We start from the raw sequence: 18,810 nt of genomic DNA on the forward strand, positions 1-18,810 counted from the left end.
GCAGCATGTTAAAGTGCCAATGTTTCATAGCACTGTTAGCACATAGCATAAAATTCACCTAAGTGGAGGGCCCATCCAAAGTTCTCCCAAGTAGAACCTTACAAAGAATTATTTTTTAAATTCTACTCCCACCCTAAAATTCCCACTCCCACCTGCTCCCACATTGTTTCTTGAATTTTTTAATCTCATTCCTGCTGTTGTGGCAGTTTGTCCTGTGGGACCACTGCAGGGCTCTAAAATTGTCCCAGTAATGGCTGGATGAGCTGCTCTCAGCAGCTGTCTCCCCACCAGCACCCACTCACCGTCCCTCCGAACTCATCCATGCAGACAGGGGCGGCTCCAGGCCCCGCACACCAAGCGCGTGCTTGGAGCGGCATGCCGTGGGGGGCGTGCCTACGGGAGGTCCACCGGAGCCACCTGCCGCCCTCCCAGCAACTGGTAGAGTGCCCCCCGCGGCATGCTGCCCTGATTGGGGCGGCAAAATGTCTAGAGCCGCCCCTGCATGCAGAGGGATCTGAGTCCTCATGCACCCCTATAAGGGGATGAGCAGCCCAAACATCTCCTCTTCCCTATGCAAGGGGATTAGAAACTTCTAACTCCCCCTTCTGCCCCCGGCCCCTTCCTCAAATCCCTGCCCTGGCCCTGCCTCTTCCCCGCCTCCTCCCCTAAGTGCTCTGCGTTCCCGCTCCTCCCCCCCCCCGGAGTTTGTTACATTACGAAACAGCTATTTTGAGGCAGCAAGCACTGGGAGGTAGGCGGAGAAGCAGGGTGCTCGGGTGGAGGCGAGGTGGGGAGCTTGGCTGCCAGTGGCTGCAGAGCACTCACCAATTTTTCCCCCATGGGTGTTCCAGCCCCAGAGCACCCATGGAGTCAGTGCCTATGTGCAGGGGGCTGGTTGGTTGGTGTAGATACAGTGACCATGCAAAAGGAGATTCTACCCTGACCCTTATCAGTGCACTTGGAGAAGAGACCACATGATCTAGGAAACCAAATCCACTCCAGAGGTATGTGCAGTGATTGAGTTGCAGCCAGGGGTGGCTCTAGCTTTTTTGCCACCCCAAGCGTGGCAGTTAGGCAGCCATTGGCGGCTTGCCTGCTGGAGGTCCGCCGTTCCTGCGGCTTCAGCATACCCACTGCCAAATTGCCACCAAATCCGCGGGACTGGCGGACATCCTGCAGGCAAGCTGCCGAAGGCTGTCTGACTGCCGCCTTCACAGGAACCGGCAGGGCATCCCCCGCCCCCAGCTTGCTGCCCCAGAAACGCGCCTGGAGCCACCGCTGGTTGCAGCCCTATAGCCTGCATCCAGGTTGGGGAGGATTACATCTTCTCTAACTTAGTTCCATAGTTCTTTCCGCAGGGCTGGATTCTGTAAGTGCTGGGCCCTCTGATCTTGATCCGAAAAAGCTCTTTAAGCCTATGCTTAGCGCACGTCCAGACTAACCCGCGGCATCGGCGGGTTAAAATCGATTGCTCGGGGATCGATATATCGCATCTAGTCTGGACGCGATGTATCGATCCCCGAGCGCGCTTACATCGATTCCGGAACTCCATCAACCCGAACGGAGTTCTGGAATCGACACGGAGAGCCGCAGACATCGATGCCGCGCCGTCCAGACGGGTGAGTACCTCGATTTTAGAAATTCGACTTCAGCTATGTTATTCCCGTAGCTGAAGTTGCGTATCTAAAATCGATTTTAATACCTAGTCTGGACGTGGCCTATGTCTTATTGACAACACTGGAGCCATGTCTACCATATGGATGCCACAACAGCACAGTTACAGCACCATCGTTATGGAGCTGTAGTGCTGTACTGGAGAAGATTCCTTCAGCAACAGAAGGGGTTTTTCCATCACTGCAGAGCTCCACCTCATAGAGTGATGGTAGCTAGACTGACGGAAGCATTCTTCCGTTGATCTAGCTGCATCAACACGGGGTTGAGTTGACACAGCTACAGAGCTCAGGCTTAGGAGGGTTTGTATACTTAAAGTTAAACATGCATTTAATATACTACATATTGTGCATTATAATGTATGTACCTTGAAAACATGCTATTGTAAGGAAAATGAAACAAAATACAGCTGCTCTTTTTTTATTTTACCACTTAAAGAAATTTTTTTTTAATCAAGGCAAAAATCTTACACTGTAACATCACAGAAAAAAAAACAAAAAGGGCAGAAAGTAGTTTACCATGTGTAACTCTGTATAAGGGTAATGTAAACAATAATCACCATCTTCTGTTCATTTAAAGCTCTGTTTAGAGTTTAGTCTTCATTTACAGTACAATGAAGTATAAATACATTATTTTTCAGGACTGATTTGTTTCTTCTGATGAAAGTAGATTATCTAGTGCCCCAGCCTCTGTGAAGGGGAAAAAGAAAAACGCAGTCATGATTTTTAGAAACAAAAAGTTAAGTGCAAAGTTTAGAATTAACAATTAATTCCTAAAAAAACCCCAACCTTATGATTGCTAAACTTTCTTACTTTGCTTCCCTTCAACCACAGATGAGACAATAGGCTCATACTTTTCAGGGCTCATTTCTAGGTTATTTACTGTTTCTTTTGAATATTAATAAGTCATAACTGCCTGTTATAATTTACAGTATTTTAAAAAACCATCCACATCAAGTCTGATGTTTTGATTCATATCACTGAATATTAGTATCATAAGATTTAATATTGTTTGATTAAGTTTGATCCTGCAACTGGCTCAGGCTGGGCAGACCCCTGCACCGAGCCAGTTTCAGGATTGGATCCTAAAAGGCCAACTGTGATAGTGACCTCCAAGAAATCCCTTGTGAGAGTGTTGTTATAAATATGCCCCTTTTCTTTAAGATGGAAGTATATTAATTATCTGAATATCATTATTGTTAAACATCTCTAAAATGGATTATTTTGAGAAAGAAAATGCATAAATCAATATATTTAGTGTAATAAACTGACAGAGTAGATGTGTAAAAAGCATTTATATTACATTATTGGACTGAATTTTTTTAAAATCAAATATTGATTTGGTGTACATATTCATGTCAAGATCTTGCTGGTAGCCATTGTTAGCTAAAAATGTAGCACCACTTGCTAACATTCTGTGTTTTGTAGCTCTGGAGTACCAGTTCTGCATTACCGAAAAGCCATTGTGCACAATCCAGTGGATTTAGTTTCTGTGTAGTCTCAGAGTTGATGGTAACAGTAAGGAGGAGCATGTAACTGTGCAAGAGTAAAAAGAGCAGACCAAGTAATTGTTACTCAAAAAATCACAGTTCAGCCCCTGATTGACACTTGCTCCATGGAGAAAGTAATTGGTATCAGCTCTTTACTGGGTGCATATTACTTATCCCTCCATGCTGGCTCAGTTTGCAGAGGTCAGGGCTCAGCCTATTCCTCAGCCCTGCCCAGTCATTCCTGCTCAGGAGGCTGCTCTGACCCCCACACTGGGACACAGCTTACACAGGGGAGTACAGAAATGTCTATATTGCACTGGCATATAAACACCAGCTGACCAATATTAAGTCAGGAACTCCTTGAGCTTTCATTCAGCACTCTTAGAGCCTCAGGCCCAAGTAATCCTCCATGTCTGCCCTATGTAGGTTGACCAAATTAGGATCAATACCCCTGGTCATGGATGTCTCAAGAGACACCCTTGCTTAGCCATTTATGCTTTCAAGCTGTTTATGCTGTGACTGCTGTTCCCAACTTGTGAGTGGATTCACCAATACTGACTTTCCGCTCCCTCACTTGGGAATAGCTCATGAATGAGTAAGTAGGGTCCTCAAACAATAGTTATTTCAAGTGGCTACTTTGTAAATATGGATTTGGACAGATGCTGATTGTTCAGTTAACAGGGAGAAACAGCACTGAAAGCCTGGGAGAAGAAAGATTTTTAGAGTATTATATGAATGTTTGAAAATGTTATTTTAGATCCATGTAATCTATCAGATGAGTAAAAATGTTGAATGGAAAAATACTCATACTCCCCACAGAGACTAAGTAAACATTCTCTGCAGGAATTGGGAAGAGAAGTGGAACCACCCTCTCCCAGCCCAGAGCATGGAACAGCTGCATAATTACTACTAAACCTCCAGAGACTCACCTTCCAAACAGATCCACTGATTTTAATGGGATACCCTCTGAAAGCTACTTCTCAAAATGAGGATAGCAGATTTGGGCCGCAGTATTGCATATTAGACATTTCTGTAAAAATGTCAATTGTTTTTCAAAAAGGAGTTTTTTTGTGCAGTTAATCCACATTAATGTTATTACACAGCAAAACCAAGGTTATCTGGAAAACTCTGTTATCCCAAACATGGTCATGTCCTACTGTGACCTTTTAGAGATTTTAGGAAAACTGAAGATATTTTCAAGCTTTGATTGTATTAATGTATTCAACATGCTCCATGAGATTCAGGTAAGCTAGGATGTGCTGTGTTTGAAAAATGTTTGAGAATGGCACAAAATTTTAGGTTTGCTTTTGGACTGAGGCTGGATAGCTGAAGTATTCTCAATTCCTGGAAATGACAGTACTGCTCAAAGATCCTTAACTATACCATTCAAACAAATGCAGTCTCTATAGACTATGCAATGTATTTAGTTAACACTGGTTGTATTTTAGCATTGTGACAAAAGTTCCTCCTCTATGTTAGTGGGTCCTGCGCTTATTGGCGGATTTGTTCACCTCAGTGATCTTCCCCTCTTGTGGAACCCACAGTCTGGGTCAGCCCCTCTGTGTCTGATCAGGAGTTGGAGGTTTGGGGGTAACCCGGGCCCGCCCTCTACTCCGGGTTCTAGCCCAGGACCCTGTGGATCGCAGCTGTCTATAGTGCCTCCTGTACCAGCTGCATGACAGCTACAACTCCCTGGGCTACTTCCCCATGGCCTCCCCCAAACACCTTCTTTATCCTCACCACAGGACCTTCCTCCTAGTGTCTGATAACGCTCATCCTCCTCAGTCCTCCAGCAGTACACTCTCACTCTCAGCTCGTTGCCTTCTTACTCCTGGCTCCTCCCTGCCTGGAGTGAGCTCCTTTTTAAACCCAGGTGCCCTGATTACCCTGCCTTGACTGGCTGCAGGTGTTCTAATTAAAGTAGCTATCTCTACTGCCTTCTAGAAAGATCTTAATTGGCCCCAGGCTCCAGGTTAATCAAGGCACAACTGCCATTTGGTTACCAGGGATTTGTTTAGCCTGGGGCTAACATACCTGTTTCTCAGTACTTTACTGTAGCCATCTGGCCTTGCCCCATCACATATTCCCCGCCCCCGCCCCACACCATAGGGTTGGGCAACTTGGGACGCCAGGCAGTGTGCTCATGAAAGACCATCAGCGTTGCCATGGTGGCATCCAGCCCTGTGCCGTATGTGGAACTGGAATGGTTGGAGGGATAAGAACCACCTGGTGACCCTTGCATTCTTTTCCTTATTTCTCTGCATTCACTGAAGGGGTGCATGGTCTGTCACAAGAGTAAAATCGCCAGCCTAAGAGGTAATAACGCAGTGTCTCCATGGCCCATTTGAGAGCAAGGCATTCTCTCTCGACTACTGCATACTTCTGTTCTCTTGGGAGCAGCTTTCTGCTTAAGTAGAGGATCAGGTGTTCTTCTTCTCCAATCATTTGCGACAGAACCGCCCCCAACCCCACCTTGGAAGCATCTGTTTGCAAAATAAATTCCTTGGTAAAGTCCGGAGCTGTGAGAATGGGGTCATTACAGAGAGCTGTCCGAAGGTCTATGAATGCCTTCTCTGCTGCGTCGGTCCACTTCACCATGTCCGGACCTCGGGCCTTCACTAGTTCCGTTAGAGGACTTGCTCTACTGGCGAAGTGGGGAATAAGATGTCGGTAGTAGCCTACCACACTCAGGAATGCACAGACCTGCTTCTTTCGGGTCGGCCGGGGCCAGTTTTCAATCGCCTCTAGCTTATTAGTTTGGGGCTTCACTATACCACGTTCTACAATATATCCCAGGTACTTAGCCTCTGCTAGTCCTGTGGCGCATTTAGCAGGATTAGCGGTGAGGCCAGCCTGCCTTAAGGTGCGTAGTATTGCCTCAACTTTCTCCAAGTGGGTTCCCCAGTCTGGAGTATGGATGATGATATCATCTAGGTATGTAGCTGCATTACTAGTATGGGGGCGCAGCAGCTTATCCATGAGTTGCTGGAATGTAGCTGGGGCCCCATGTAGCCCAAAAGGGAGGACTGTGTACTGGAATAGCCCATCCGAGGTGGAGAACGCTGTCTTTTCTTTAGCTTCTTTGGTCAGGGGAATCTGCCAATACCCTTTTGTCAGATCCAGTGTAGTCAAGAATCGGGCACTACCCAGTTGGTCAACCAGTTTGTCGATGCGTGGTATGGGGTACGCATCGAATTGGGATACTTCATTCAGTCAGCGAAAGTCATTACAGAATCTCATGGTACCGTCAGGTTTAGGCACTAGAACTATTGGACTGCACCACTGACTGTAGGATTATTCAATAACAGCTAATTCTAACATTTTCTTTACTTCAGCCTTGATTTCCTCTCTTTTGGCTGCTGGGATTCAGTAGGGTCTCAGTGTTACCTTGGCTCCGGGGATCATGTGGATATGGTGATAGGTCTCAGTCATCCACCCCGGTTTTGTAGAGAACACATCTCGATTGCGATCAATCACCTCGGCTGCCTCAACCTTTTGATTTGGCGTCAAGCCGGGTGATATCCTCACTTGCTCATGTAAGTTATCCTTCTGGGGAAGGGTCTCCTGGGTGACTAAGCATGCATCTTGATCATGCCAAGGTTTTAGAAGATTGATGTGGTAAATTTGCTCAGGTTTCCTGCGGCCTGGCTGCCGTACCTTATAGTTTACCTCTCCCACGGCTTCAATCACTTCGTAGGGTGCCTGCCACTGGGCCAACAGCTTGCTTTCTGCTGTGGGCACCAGGACCATTACTCAATCCCCTGGTTGGAACCGTCAAAGCTTTGCTTGGTGGTTATAATGGGTTCGTTTGGTCTCCTGTGCTTTCTCCAAGTGTTCCCATACAATGGGTGTAACTCAAGCTATCCGATCCCTCATCTGTAGTACATGTTCGACTATGTTCCTTCCGGGATTTGGCTCCTCTTCCCAGGCTTCTCTGGCTATATCCAATATGCCCCAGGGACAGCACCCATATAGTAGTTCAAATGGAGAAAAACCTGTGGAGGATTGTGGGACTTCCCGGATGGCAAACATGAGGTAAGGCAATAGGGTGTCCCAGTCTTTCCCATCCCGGCTCACCACTTTCCTGATCATGGCCTTGAGGGTCCTATTGAACCTTTCCACAAGGCCATCTGTTTGTGGGTGGTATACAGAGGTCCGTAGGGCTTGTACATGGAGCAATGAACAGAGATCTTTCATCAGCTTGGACACAAAAGGTGTCCCTTGATCAGTCAGTGTCTCCTTGGGTAGCCCAACCCGGGAAAAGATCTGTAGTAGCTCCTTAGCTATTGTCTTGGAGGCTGTGTTGCGTAGGGGAACGGCTTCTGGGTACTGTGTTGCATACTCTAGTACAACCAGAGCATGTTGGTGGCCCTGAGCTGTCTTCTCTAGGGGCCCAATCAGATCCATGTCTATGCATTCAAATGGTACCTCTATTATTGGAAGAGGTATCAAAGGGGCCCGCAAGTGTGGGCGAGGGCTATGTAGCTGACACTCTGGACAAGAGGTGCAGTATCGCCTGACATCTTCATGTACTCCTGGCCAGAAGAACCTCCGCAGGATCCTGGCCTGGGTTTTCTCTACCCCTAAGTGTCCTCCAAACAAGTGACTGTGGGCGAGGCTCAATATGGCTTTTTGATGTTTTTGTGGCACCAGAAGTTGATGTATCTCCTGCTCCTGCATTTGCACCACACGGTACAGGAGATCTTTCTTCACTATAAAGTAGGGTCCTGGGCCCGGACCTTCCCCTCCACTGGTGTCCCATCTATCTCATCCACCTCTTTCCTGACATTATCATATCTAGGGTCCTCTGCCTGGTCCCTCCTGAAAGTCTCTCTCCCAGGACTAACCTGCCTGAGCTCCCAGGGGCCAGCTTCTGTTTCTTCCAAAGGCTCATCACCATCATGGCTGGGGCCAGCCTCCGGCTCACCTTCCATGTTGGTAGTTTCTCTGATGGCTGCTCGTGTCCATCTGTCTACTAGCGCGGTCTTCTGGCCCTGGGTCAGGATCCGGGTTCCCAAGGCCTTCGCGGCCTTCCTTTCTTTTTTTGTCTTCCGGGCCTTTTGGGGGGCTGAGAATAGATCCTGAGAAAACTCTGAAAACATTAGGGGTTGACATTCCCCCAACAATGAGTCGCTGCCAACAGGGTCCCCATCTCCCTCCAGCCTCTCTGGGGGGACTAAATTATCAAACCCTGGATAGTCCCTCCCAATGAATACAGGATATGGGAGTTTAGGAACTATGCCCACTGTCACCTCAGTGGAGTTCCCCTGAACCTCTATCTCCACTGGGATGGTGGGGTAATGACTCATGGCCCCATGCACGCATGTCACTGCTACGCGTTTGGGTTGTAGCAGCTGGCTACTTTTTACCAGCTTACCAGATATAAGGGTGATAGCACTCCGAGTCCACAAGCGCTGTAGTCTCTACTCCATTTATCTTCACTGGCCTGGTGTAGTTATGTGGGGCTAAAGCGACGCCCACAAGGTGGATAAGGGAGCATGGGACTTGCCAATCCCCCAAGTTGCATTGCATAGGCTCCTCGGTGCTGGGACACTGTGCTGCTATGTGTCCCCACTCCCCACATGCATAACATCTATAATTGTTTCTAATCATTCCCCTATCATGTGGGTTAGGGGGTTTAGTCTCAGAGTTTCCCCCACTCAGGCCAATCCCTTCCTTCTGGGGTCTCTGCTGGTTTTCGGCCCCTCTCTTCCTCCACCTAGGACTCCCCAGGTGTTTGGCTGTCCCACCTTCCAGGGCTGGGGTTGGGTGTTTGCTACAAAAGGGGCTTCCCTTGGGTAGTCGGGTCAATTCCCTGGCTGTCATGCATCTTTCTACCAGCGTGATCATCTCATCATAGGTGGACGGATCGTTCTGGCCTACCCATTTGCAGAGATCTGGTGGCAGTGCTCTCATGTACCGGTCAATGACCAGCACCTCTAGTATCTCTTCCGGACTTCGGGACTCTGTTTGCAACCACTTTTGTGCAAGATGGAGGAGGTCATACAGTTGGGACCGCAGGGTTGTGTCTTCCTGGTACCTCCACTTGTGATACCACTGGGCCCGCACTGCAGTCATTACCCCAGATCTGGCCAGAATCTCTGCTTTCAGCTGGGGGTAGTCTGCTGCAGCCTCTTCAGGCAGATTGTGGTAGGCTTTCTGGGCCTCCCCACACAGGAATGGGGCAAGGATGCCAGACCACTGATCTCTAGGCCAGGCCTCCCGTAGGGCTGTCCTCTCAAAGGCCAGAAGGTATGGCTCTACATCATCCTCCCATATCATTTTCTGCAGCCAATGGCTGGCCCGTATGAGCTGCGCCCCATCATGGCCACGGTTCAGCTCTGTAAGGGTCTTTACCTGGTTTACCAGTTCCTGCAACATAGCTCAGTCTTGAGAAACCTGGTCCATCAGCAGGCGATTAGTTTCTTGCTGCAGCCGCACTGCCTCCTGTTGGGCGGCTGCCTGGACACAAGTAGCCTCCTGCTGCGCTGCTGTGTCTTGTATCAGTGCCCGCACGACGTCATCCATTGTGGTGAAAAAAAAACACCCTTTTTTTTTTTTTTTTAAATCACGCTCCTTTTTTTTTCCCCGCCGCGCTGTGCACACCAAAGAATCCCACCGCTGACACCAGTTGTGACAAAGTTCCTCCTCTACCTTAGTGGGTCCTGCGCTTATTGGCAGATTTGTTCACCTCAGTGATCTTCCCCTCTTGTGGAACCCAGTCTGGGTCAGCTCCTCCTGTGTCTGATCAGGAGTTGGGAGGTTTGGGGGGAACCCAGGCCCGCCCTCTGCTCCGGGTTCCAACCCAGGGCCCTGTGGATCGCAGCTGTCTATAGTGCCTCCTGTACCAGCTGCATGACAGCTACAACTCCCTGGGCTACTTCCCCATGGCCTCCTCCAAACACCTTCTTTATCCTCACCACAGGACCTTCCACCTGATAACACTCATCCTCCTCAGTCCTCCAGCAGTACACTCTCTCACTCTCAGCTTCTTGCTCCCAGCTCCTCACACACACTCCTTCTCCTCTGGCTCCTCCCTGCCTGACTGGAGTGAGCTCCTTTTTAAACCCAGGTGCCCTGATTAGCCTGCCGTGATTAGAACACCTGCAGCCAATTAAAGTAGCTATCTACTGCCTTCTAGAAAGATCTTAATTGGTCCCAGGTGCCTTGATTAACATGGAGCAACTGCCATTTGGTTACCAGGGTCCTAGGGATTTGTTTAGCCTGGGGCTAACATACCTGTTTCTCAGTACTTTACTGTAGCCATCTGGCCTTGCCCCATCACAGTATTTACAGTAGTCTTAGCAGAGGATTTTTCTGAACCAACACAGATCATTTTAGAAAATGATGCCAAAACTGTCCAGAGTTTAATTTATAAAATTCATAGAATCTTGAAGTTAACAGACTTGAAAAGATATTCACAGCAAAGTGAAATTAATAAAACACAGCACCTGTAATTTTATCTACCACTACTTTCATTGCTATGAAAGTATCTATAATTCATTATATTCAAAGGTAGGGATTTATAGAGAAGACATGACAGAATTGGTGACTTTTGAATGAGAGATTCATGATGCTTGCCATTAGGAAGATTAAAGGCATGTATCGTGTTATTTTTTTTCTCCTAATGCAAATCACTTTCTAAATATTTTGAATGTAGTAGAGTTGAAAGCAGCAATTCTATATTGGCTGAAAATTTGAAAAAAGGTATTTAAATTAATTTATTTACTTGGCCTGAAATTTTCTGAAAAAAACAAAAACAAAAACATGAAGACCTTCAAAATTATAATAGAGGTCTATTAACCACTCAGGTTTTCTGTTTGCTTGATGCTATAATAAAGTCATAATCCTTAGAGGTCTCAGTCCTACAGGTCCTACATAGACAGTTCTCCAGTATTCCACAGTTGCCACACAGGTGAGTGATGTCACAGTTTCAGGGATATGACTTCAGTATCCAAATGTAGGGAAAATTTCCTTTGTCACTGTCTTACACAAATGTAAAACTTGATAATGATAAACTTTGAAACATCTCCTTTTGTTCAGTTTAAGTAAGAGTAAAAATATTGACCCTATTAAAGATAGTTCAAACAGTTTTGGCAGTTGTCATTTTGGGATTGTTCCTGCTTTGAGCAGGGGGTTGGAGTAGATGACCTCCTGAGGTCTCTTCCAACCCTGATATTCTATGATACAGGCTCCAAGCAGGATCAGGACCCCTCTGTGCTAGGCACTATACACATGCATAATGAAAAGATGGTTCCTGCACCAAGGAGCTTACAGTCAACATCTCAATCCTGCAACCACTTAGTCATATACTTATCATGCACTTCTGTGACACTACTTGTATGTTGAACTTTAAGCATCTCCATGAGTGTGTTGTGGGAGCAGGCTCTTAATAATTGATTGACATCTGGAAGAAACTATTTGTTAATGTGAATATTCAGTGATGATATTTCATCACATTTTGTTCTAGGAGTTATGTCAAACATAATCAAGCCCATTCTCCAGTGATGCTCAACAAAGTCGCACAATTTAAATATGAATCTACAGTTATATATTCAATCCCAGGCCTGCAGCTCTTATTCAAGAGTTTTGTCCAAGTAAGGATTACAGAAATCAGATCCTCAGTGACTGTGAAATAAAACTATACTTTTAAAAGACTGAGAGCTTTACTAACCTTTAAGATGCAAGTAAGTCAAAAATTCAATTACTGTGCGTACAACATTGTCGTCAACCACTGGTCTCCCAAGATTACCTAGAAAACATTTATTGGATATTTAATGTATAGCTAGTATGAATATTTGCTTATACAACTTTAGTCACAATAGTGAATGTAAGAATTCAGAAGAATATGTGAAACTACATTTCATTTTAAAAGTTCAGTGGAAAAACTGAGAGCCATATTTTCTCCTGCACTGAAATACATTTGGTGCAAGAATGGGGTGACATCAGGGAGCTTGTTATAGCTCCCTGATTCTGGAGCTTCCGTACTAATGTAAATTAAAGCAGCCTTCAAGTTATTTGGTTTACAGCGTTTGTAAGGTCCTGCAGGGCTGTCTGTGGAGCTTGTAAATTCTGCAACACCAGTCAAGAAGTTTATATCTGATGAGACCTCAGACTCAGATTTCTGGAGAAAATAGATCCAAATTTATTCGACCCAATTTTATTGAAAATAGTCCACTGCATTAATTCCCCTTGAACATGTAAACAATTACCATTTTAAGACAAACTTTATAAGAAGCCACTACATTCTGTAAGTGAAAAATATGTTTTTCAAAATACCTAATTCAATTCCAGTGAAACTTAAATGCTCCATTGAATAGGGTCTGCGTAAGAAATTTCAGGTGCAAAGGAGATTTTCAGAGTTGATGGAAGGAGTGTGCTTAAATGAAGAAGTTTATAAAGAAACTAGATTACAATCTTTAGGTCCCATCCTGCAAAGTGCTGAGCAATATCAGCTTGGGGTGCCTTCATTGGGAAGCCACATCTGCAGTTCCACAATGTATAGTTTCCAGATCATGTATTTTACAAAGGAACTGTCTACACGCTGGAAAATACAGTGAGTCAGTGAGAAGTATTACTAGATAAGAGTGCACTAACTGTCCCTTTCATCAATATTTCAGAATAGCAAAATATATTTATACCCGCCCCCCGTACAACCATAACCAGAAATGTACAATTCTGTTGAAGACAATTAGTTCAATTCATGGGAAACGATTCAATGTTCTCCTACTAATAAGTAATAAGCAAAGAACCTTACCTGAATTTTGGACCTTTGTTGACTATCAGATGTGTCTCTATTGTACTGCCAGGGTTTGAGTTAAATTGTAAGTTCCTTTGAGCAGGACTCTCTTCCCCTGTTAGTACAATGCTGAGCACAGGAACAACTATCAGCCTTCTCAGGATTGGAGTGAGAAATGGATCTCATTTTGAGATTCCTTAGCAAAGGACTAGATCATGTCTTTTGATCCATACATAGTGCTCTTGCCATGTGTGGATCACTCCCTCACTATACAGAAAAGAGTCACAACAGCTCCCCAGGCATCTTCTCAACCCCATAGAGTTTTTTGTGTGTCTGGAGACCTGTGCAGATTAGAAGGAATCAAGCAGTGGGTTGACCAGGCGAAGAATGGGTAGGTCAAGAGAAGGTCCTGAGGAGGGGACCTATAGGTTACTTAAAAATTCACATATGCACCAAACTCTGTCATGGGGAACCTCCTCCTTTAAGGGAGGCCTCAGCTGTGCTACCAAGTAGCAAGGCTTGAGATTCTGTAGCAGCACAGAGCCTCCATATGTATGTCCAGAAAGGAGAGGGTGGTATATCCTACTCTCCCAATGGAAGACGTCAGAGGAAATGCTGATGGGAATTTCACAGCATTTGCTGCCTTAACATGGTGTTGCCATGTAGGTGTGATCTAGATATGAAACTGTAATTCTATAAAGCAAAAAACTACCTGCTGATAAGCTGTATTGTGTTTAATTATGAACGATCAAGTGAGAGTTGGTTGTTATATCAATGTTTAAAAATAGTGTGTTCTTGTTAATAAACTCCAGCTGAGTACCTGCTTTAACTCATTGACTTGATCACATCACTTTTTAATATATTTTTTACTATTACAAATTGATACTGGAAATTCTATACAAAGTGTTTAAAATGAAGCACCCCAATAAATGGCAACTAAAAAACAAAAACAAGAAGTTTGCCTCTGTAGACGCTCCCCAGCTGTCTCTAGCATCATTCACCCTTAGTCTAGGAAGAAAATCTGAGTATTTTTTTTAGTTCAACAATTAAGTTTCAGATATACCAAGAAAAGGAAATGATTTTGTATTGGTCTAAATATTTCCTTAGAGAAAATAAGGTATTTTGAACAAAGTAACATTTTTGCATACCAATACATAGGAATTAGATTAACCATAAAATTAAATGCTTTAGGTGGACATTTAGGCAAGAATATACACAGCAACCCTTTTTGAATTTTGAACCATTACCATCAGCATAAAGTAGAAATTTTTTTACAATACAAACAAGGGTTGTAAAAAACAGGGACGATATACTGTAAGGATCTGATCCTCAGAAGTACAGAGCGCTCACAACTTCCATTGAGCTCAGAGTTGTGAATGCTCAGCACCTCTCAGGATTAAGGGACTGTTCCAAAACCCATTGCATTAAATAGAAAGACTCCTACTGACTTCATTAAGCTTTGGATCAGGCCCTAAGTCTAACTGAAACAATTTATCTCGTATAATTATGGAAAAAATACACAATTATACTTGAGATGGGGTTATTATGAGAAATCCATTTCTCAAAAACCAGCTCCATACAACATCAACAGCTTTCAGTTCTATGTTGGTATGATAAAAGGTGTCTCTTGTTTCTATAACTTTCCCTAATGCATGATCTCCCTAATATCATCCCTTACTGATCACACTCCTGGGCTAATCAGTTAGGACTCCTAAGTGTCTGATAGGACTTGAAAGCTTTGTTTTGAACATATATAAAGAAAAAGGTAGGATTTATAGTCAAATATGTTAATTTGGATAAAATGAAGGAAAACTCAAAAGCTTCTGTCCTGCCAGTCAATGTACGACTCTGCATTTTGAACTAATACACATAATTCAGGTCATGATCTCCAAACTCTGGTGTCTGTGAGCCAAATTTTGCTTTCCTTTCCTCATATGAATACTCTCATTGACTTCAATGGGACTACTCATGTATGTTAAGTACATTGTCCTGCCTACAAGAAAGCTTAAGCTTCCATTTAGGGTGACAATAACTCAAACGTAGTAAATAAAATGCTATATACAGAAGCACAAACTCTTGGCTTTCATAATTTCATTACCTATTTTTATATCCTCTTCAGGCTGTATCTCACGTTTACCAGCTAGGCCATGTTTGTCAATAAGAGATCTGTGATTATCTACTGCATCTGTTAAATAAATTAGAGAGGAAGAGTTAATTTCATTTACAGTCTCCAGGTTGATTTTGATGGATTTTATTGAGCTAGGTCAAAGATTTAAAAGTAACTCTCTTTATAGCCTTCTTTTCATTTGTCTACGAGAACATGATGGGATTGTTGATGGAATAATATACAACTAGTGAATCAAAGGAATCATTCTTTAAATAAGCTTATTAAAGAATTAAGGCATTTTATAATTTTGTGTATTTAGTTTATATCCATTAAGGGCCGATTCCTATATTGCTTGCACTCCCAAACTCTTCCTGAATTCACTGAGAGTTTTGGGTGTACAGGGAATGCAGAGTTGGACCATTCATGTGTAATTTAGGAATGTGGTTTTGCTACTCTTTTTTTCTTAAAAAGAGGAAAGTTGCCAAGTAATTTGTTTAAAAGTAAACTGCAATTAGTTTACGTGAATAACCTCCAAAAACTATCTTACATTCCCCAGGTGCCTCTTCTCTCCCCCTTGCAATGGGCATTTCCTTTATCAGTAAAAGCTGATCAATACGACCTGCAACAGAGGATGATGCCTATTATCCAGTCTTAGAGAAATGGCACTCAGCAAACATATGCCCCCATTACAGAACGGCATGTATGTCTTTCAACACAGTCTATTCTGGCATTGCTGCTTTAAGGCAAATATACTTACAAACATTTATAGAATCAATAAATACATCAAAGGTGCATACATTTGTATCCCAAGGTCAGTTACAAAAAGTGAATAATAAAGGAAAAAAAAAAGACAGTTATGATCCTTATATGGATAGTGGTATTAATTATCTGTAATGTTTATCATATACTATAGAGGGTGAAATTAGGCAACCCCCAGAAATATTAAACATAAAAAGTAGTAAAGGGTAGGTATAGGTGTCTGTAGCTGACTTAATAATTGTCATTTATTTTTACCCAAGGTTTTCAAGATGCTGAGAGGCATCAAGCATACAAATAGTTTTAAAGGATGACTTTTTAGCCAATTGGGACACCTTCACTTTTTATCTCCATACTTTTCTGGAAACCTGAACTTTATGTTTTCAGCCTCTCAGACACTGGTGTTTGTTTTTAATTACAAAATGGAATTAAGTATTTTCCTCTTGTAAATTACTGATATTTATTTACAATCTCAGAGTTTGTTTTGTCCAAGAATAGTATCAGAAGACTATGCATCTGGGCATTTTTATGTAGATTTAGCGTGAAATCTTGGCCCCACTGAGTTCAGTGGCAAAACTGCCACTGATTTCAATGGGGCCCAATTTCACCCATTGTATTTCCCCCTTTAGTGACTGCCAAAATTCCATAAAATGTTATAACTACTTTGCAAGGCAAATGCCCTTAGATTCTATACAATTAATTATCATTATTTTTGTATAATTGGAGGTAAAGCTGCTATTTTAGAGTAATAAGATGTATGCCACCTAAGAATTACAACTCTTTAGCACTCTAAGAATACCCAAATGTGTAATTCCATGTAATTTAGTGCCTTTATATGGCATTGCTTTTGAAGAGGAAGTTTAAATTCTATTTGTTTCTATCCTAGGCTTCAGATGTGTAACTAACTGAAGAGTCTCCTAAATAACACTCTTTAGTTTTACGTAAGTAGGTTTAAACAAAAATTACTTTAGTAGCCAGATTAGTGGGTAGCACACTCATGGCAGACAATAGGTGTCAAGTGACCATTTTAAATAGAATTTTAAAATATAGAAAATTAAATATTTGACTTACGTGGCCCAAGTAGGTAACCAGCACTATTCAAAGTCCAGCCCCTCTTTTCTTTTGCCTTACAGAGGGAAAAGTGCAGTAGATTATTTATTGCATGATTTACATAATACTTTCTGAAAAAAAGAAACATGAATCTCAGAGATTGGTTTGTGCAAACAGATTCCTTAGGGTTTCTAATGAGCCGATATTTTTTATTCATCAAAAAATATTATTTCAGTCTGGGTGAAACCCTGGCCTCACTGATGTCAATGGCAGTTTTGCCATTGACTTCAGCCTGACCAGGATTTTGACTCTATATAGACAAAACTGAAAATCACACAATGCATTATAAATTTTAAACCTTACAAGTTATAATAAATGTGATCTGCTCCCAATCTGCTTTACTGAAAAGTATATACATTTCCCTCTATATACTTGTTTGGATTTACACAATTTGTCATTGTATCTCAGCTGTTTATATTTTGTAAGCTTCATGTAAAACAAAAGAATTTCTTGGTTTTTTTCTTAAGTAAGATGGCCGTTCATTGAACTTTACTATATAAAACTAATAACCCTTGTTTTGTTTAACAACTTTGTAGCACATTTGTCGTAAGTAGATGAACAATTGGGAATATTGGACATTTTAATACTCATCTACCAGCCAAAATATTCTCGAGCACTTGCTTTGTTTTGCTTAGCCCTATATCTAACCAGAGTGCCCGTCAGTGTAGAGTTTACTGGTACTTGTCAGCTGAGACACTGAGTGAGCATGTCTAATGGACAGAGCTCCTGTAAATGAAATTTATACTTACTGATAAAACGAGTCCAAATGTCTCTGAGAGGGTGGCGCAAAAGATCAAAGAGAGAAACAGGAGACTAGTCCACCTCTGCATCTGAAAGGAGACCACAAACGCTCGGAGTTAATTGCTTTGCCTTCCAGTTTGGGATCCCAGGAAGGGGGGTTGAAATCGATTTAGGTTCCCACAGGAACCTGATGCCTTAGGAAACATTGAGGCAGGAGGAACTTATGAAAAGGAAGGGTGTGTATCCGGGGGTGAGTCCTGTGCATCTGAAAGTTCAGGAAGGAACGTCAGAGAATGTCAAATCCTAAAAAAGCAGGAACACCCCCAAAATCGGAGACGGGTGGAATCTGATCGCAATGAGGCACAGAGACAGATCAGCCTTTACAATACCTGCCCCCTTTCCCACTTCTACACACAAGTCATTGCAGTCACTAATATGGGGTGTCAGAAGGGAAGGCGTCCAGAGTCTAAGATTTCATGTACCTGAAAGTTAAATACCTCCCAGAAGGCAAAGAGGCTAAACATAAGGGGAAAGTACCTTGAGTTGGGGTTTGCTGCTCTGTTCTTCACTGCGCGGGTTCAGTCCTGGCTGGCAGTGGGGGAGGGAGCTGTCCGCAGGCTGCTCTGGGGAATGGATGGTCACAGCTGGGACTCCTCACTGCATGGCCCTGGTGCGCTCACTGAGTAGAGGATGCAGTGGAGTGGGGGGCTGCAGTGCCTGTAAACCCAAGACCGCTCCCCCTCCGCTATTTATCGGTTGCAGCGCAACTTTGCAGGCGCGGCTCTCTCCCAGGGGAGAATCGAGAGCCGCCCACATCCCCGGGTCATTTCCCCTCGCCAAGTCACTACATTAGGAAGGGAAAAAATTACAGCAATTCAATTAGAGGCATTTGGAAGCAAGATGTGGGCTGCAGATGGATAACAGCCTGGCCAATTACCTTTCATTACGCCTGGGTAGGACACTGGCTAGCAGTGAAAAGAGCTCTGTTCTACTAGACAGCCTGGCCTGCCTTCTATCTTTCTCCTGAAACTTCAGAAGTTCTTTGTTGTTGTTTGAGCATAAGGAACTGTAAATTGAACACAGCCCCCTCTTTGGAGAATCAGGTACAGAAGCAGAGCTAAATGGAAAAGGCTCTATATTATGCTGGCTAATAAGACTCGTATCCTTGTCAATTACAGTATTTTTATTACATTCAAG

At 43.6% G+C, this 18,810-nt stretch overlaps 1 protein-coding gene across 2 annotated transcripts; it reads right to left on the reverse strand.

The window, feature by feature from the left end:
* Window positions 1–2,075: 2,075 nt before the first annotated feature.
* On the reverse strand, window positions 2,076–18,318 carry GAL (galanin and GMAP prepropeptide). 2 transcript variants are annotated; one of them, XM_050952978.1, is made up of 7 exons: window positions 18,151–18,318; window positions 17,622–17,702; window positions 16,834–16,888; window positions 15,554–15,625; window positions 14,998–15,084; window positions 11,835–11,912; window positions 2,076–2,360 (listed from the first exon to the last, which is right to left on the reverse strand). In XM_050952978.1, exons 2-7 carry the CDS (start codon window positions 17,700–17,702, stop codon window positions 2,308–2,310), a joined length of 426 nt encoding a protein of 141 aa, XP_050808935.1. In that variant the 5' UTR covers window positions 18,151–18,318; the 3' UTR covers window positions 2,076–2,307. The 2 variants fall into 2 exon arrangements, with proteins under 2 accessions (XP_050808935.1, XP_050808936.1); XM_050952979.1 differs by lacking the exon at window positions 15,554–15,625.
* Window positions 18,319–18,810: the final 492 nt, after the last annotated feature.

Source organism: Gopherus flavomarginatus, chromosome 5 (assembly GCF_025201925.1).
Source record: "Gopherus flavomarginatus isolate rGopFla2 chromosome 5, rGopFla2.mat.asm, whole genome shotgun sequence".
Taxonomy (NCBI): domain Eukaryota; kingdom Metazoa; phylum Chordata; order Testudines; family Testudinidae; genus Gopherus; species Gopherus flavomarginatus.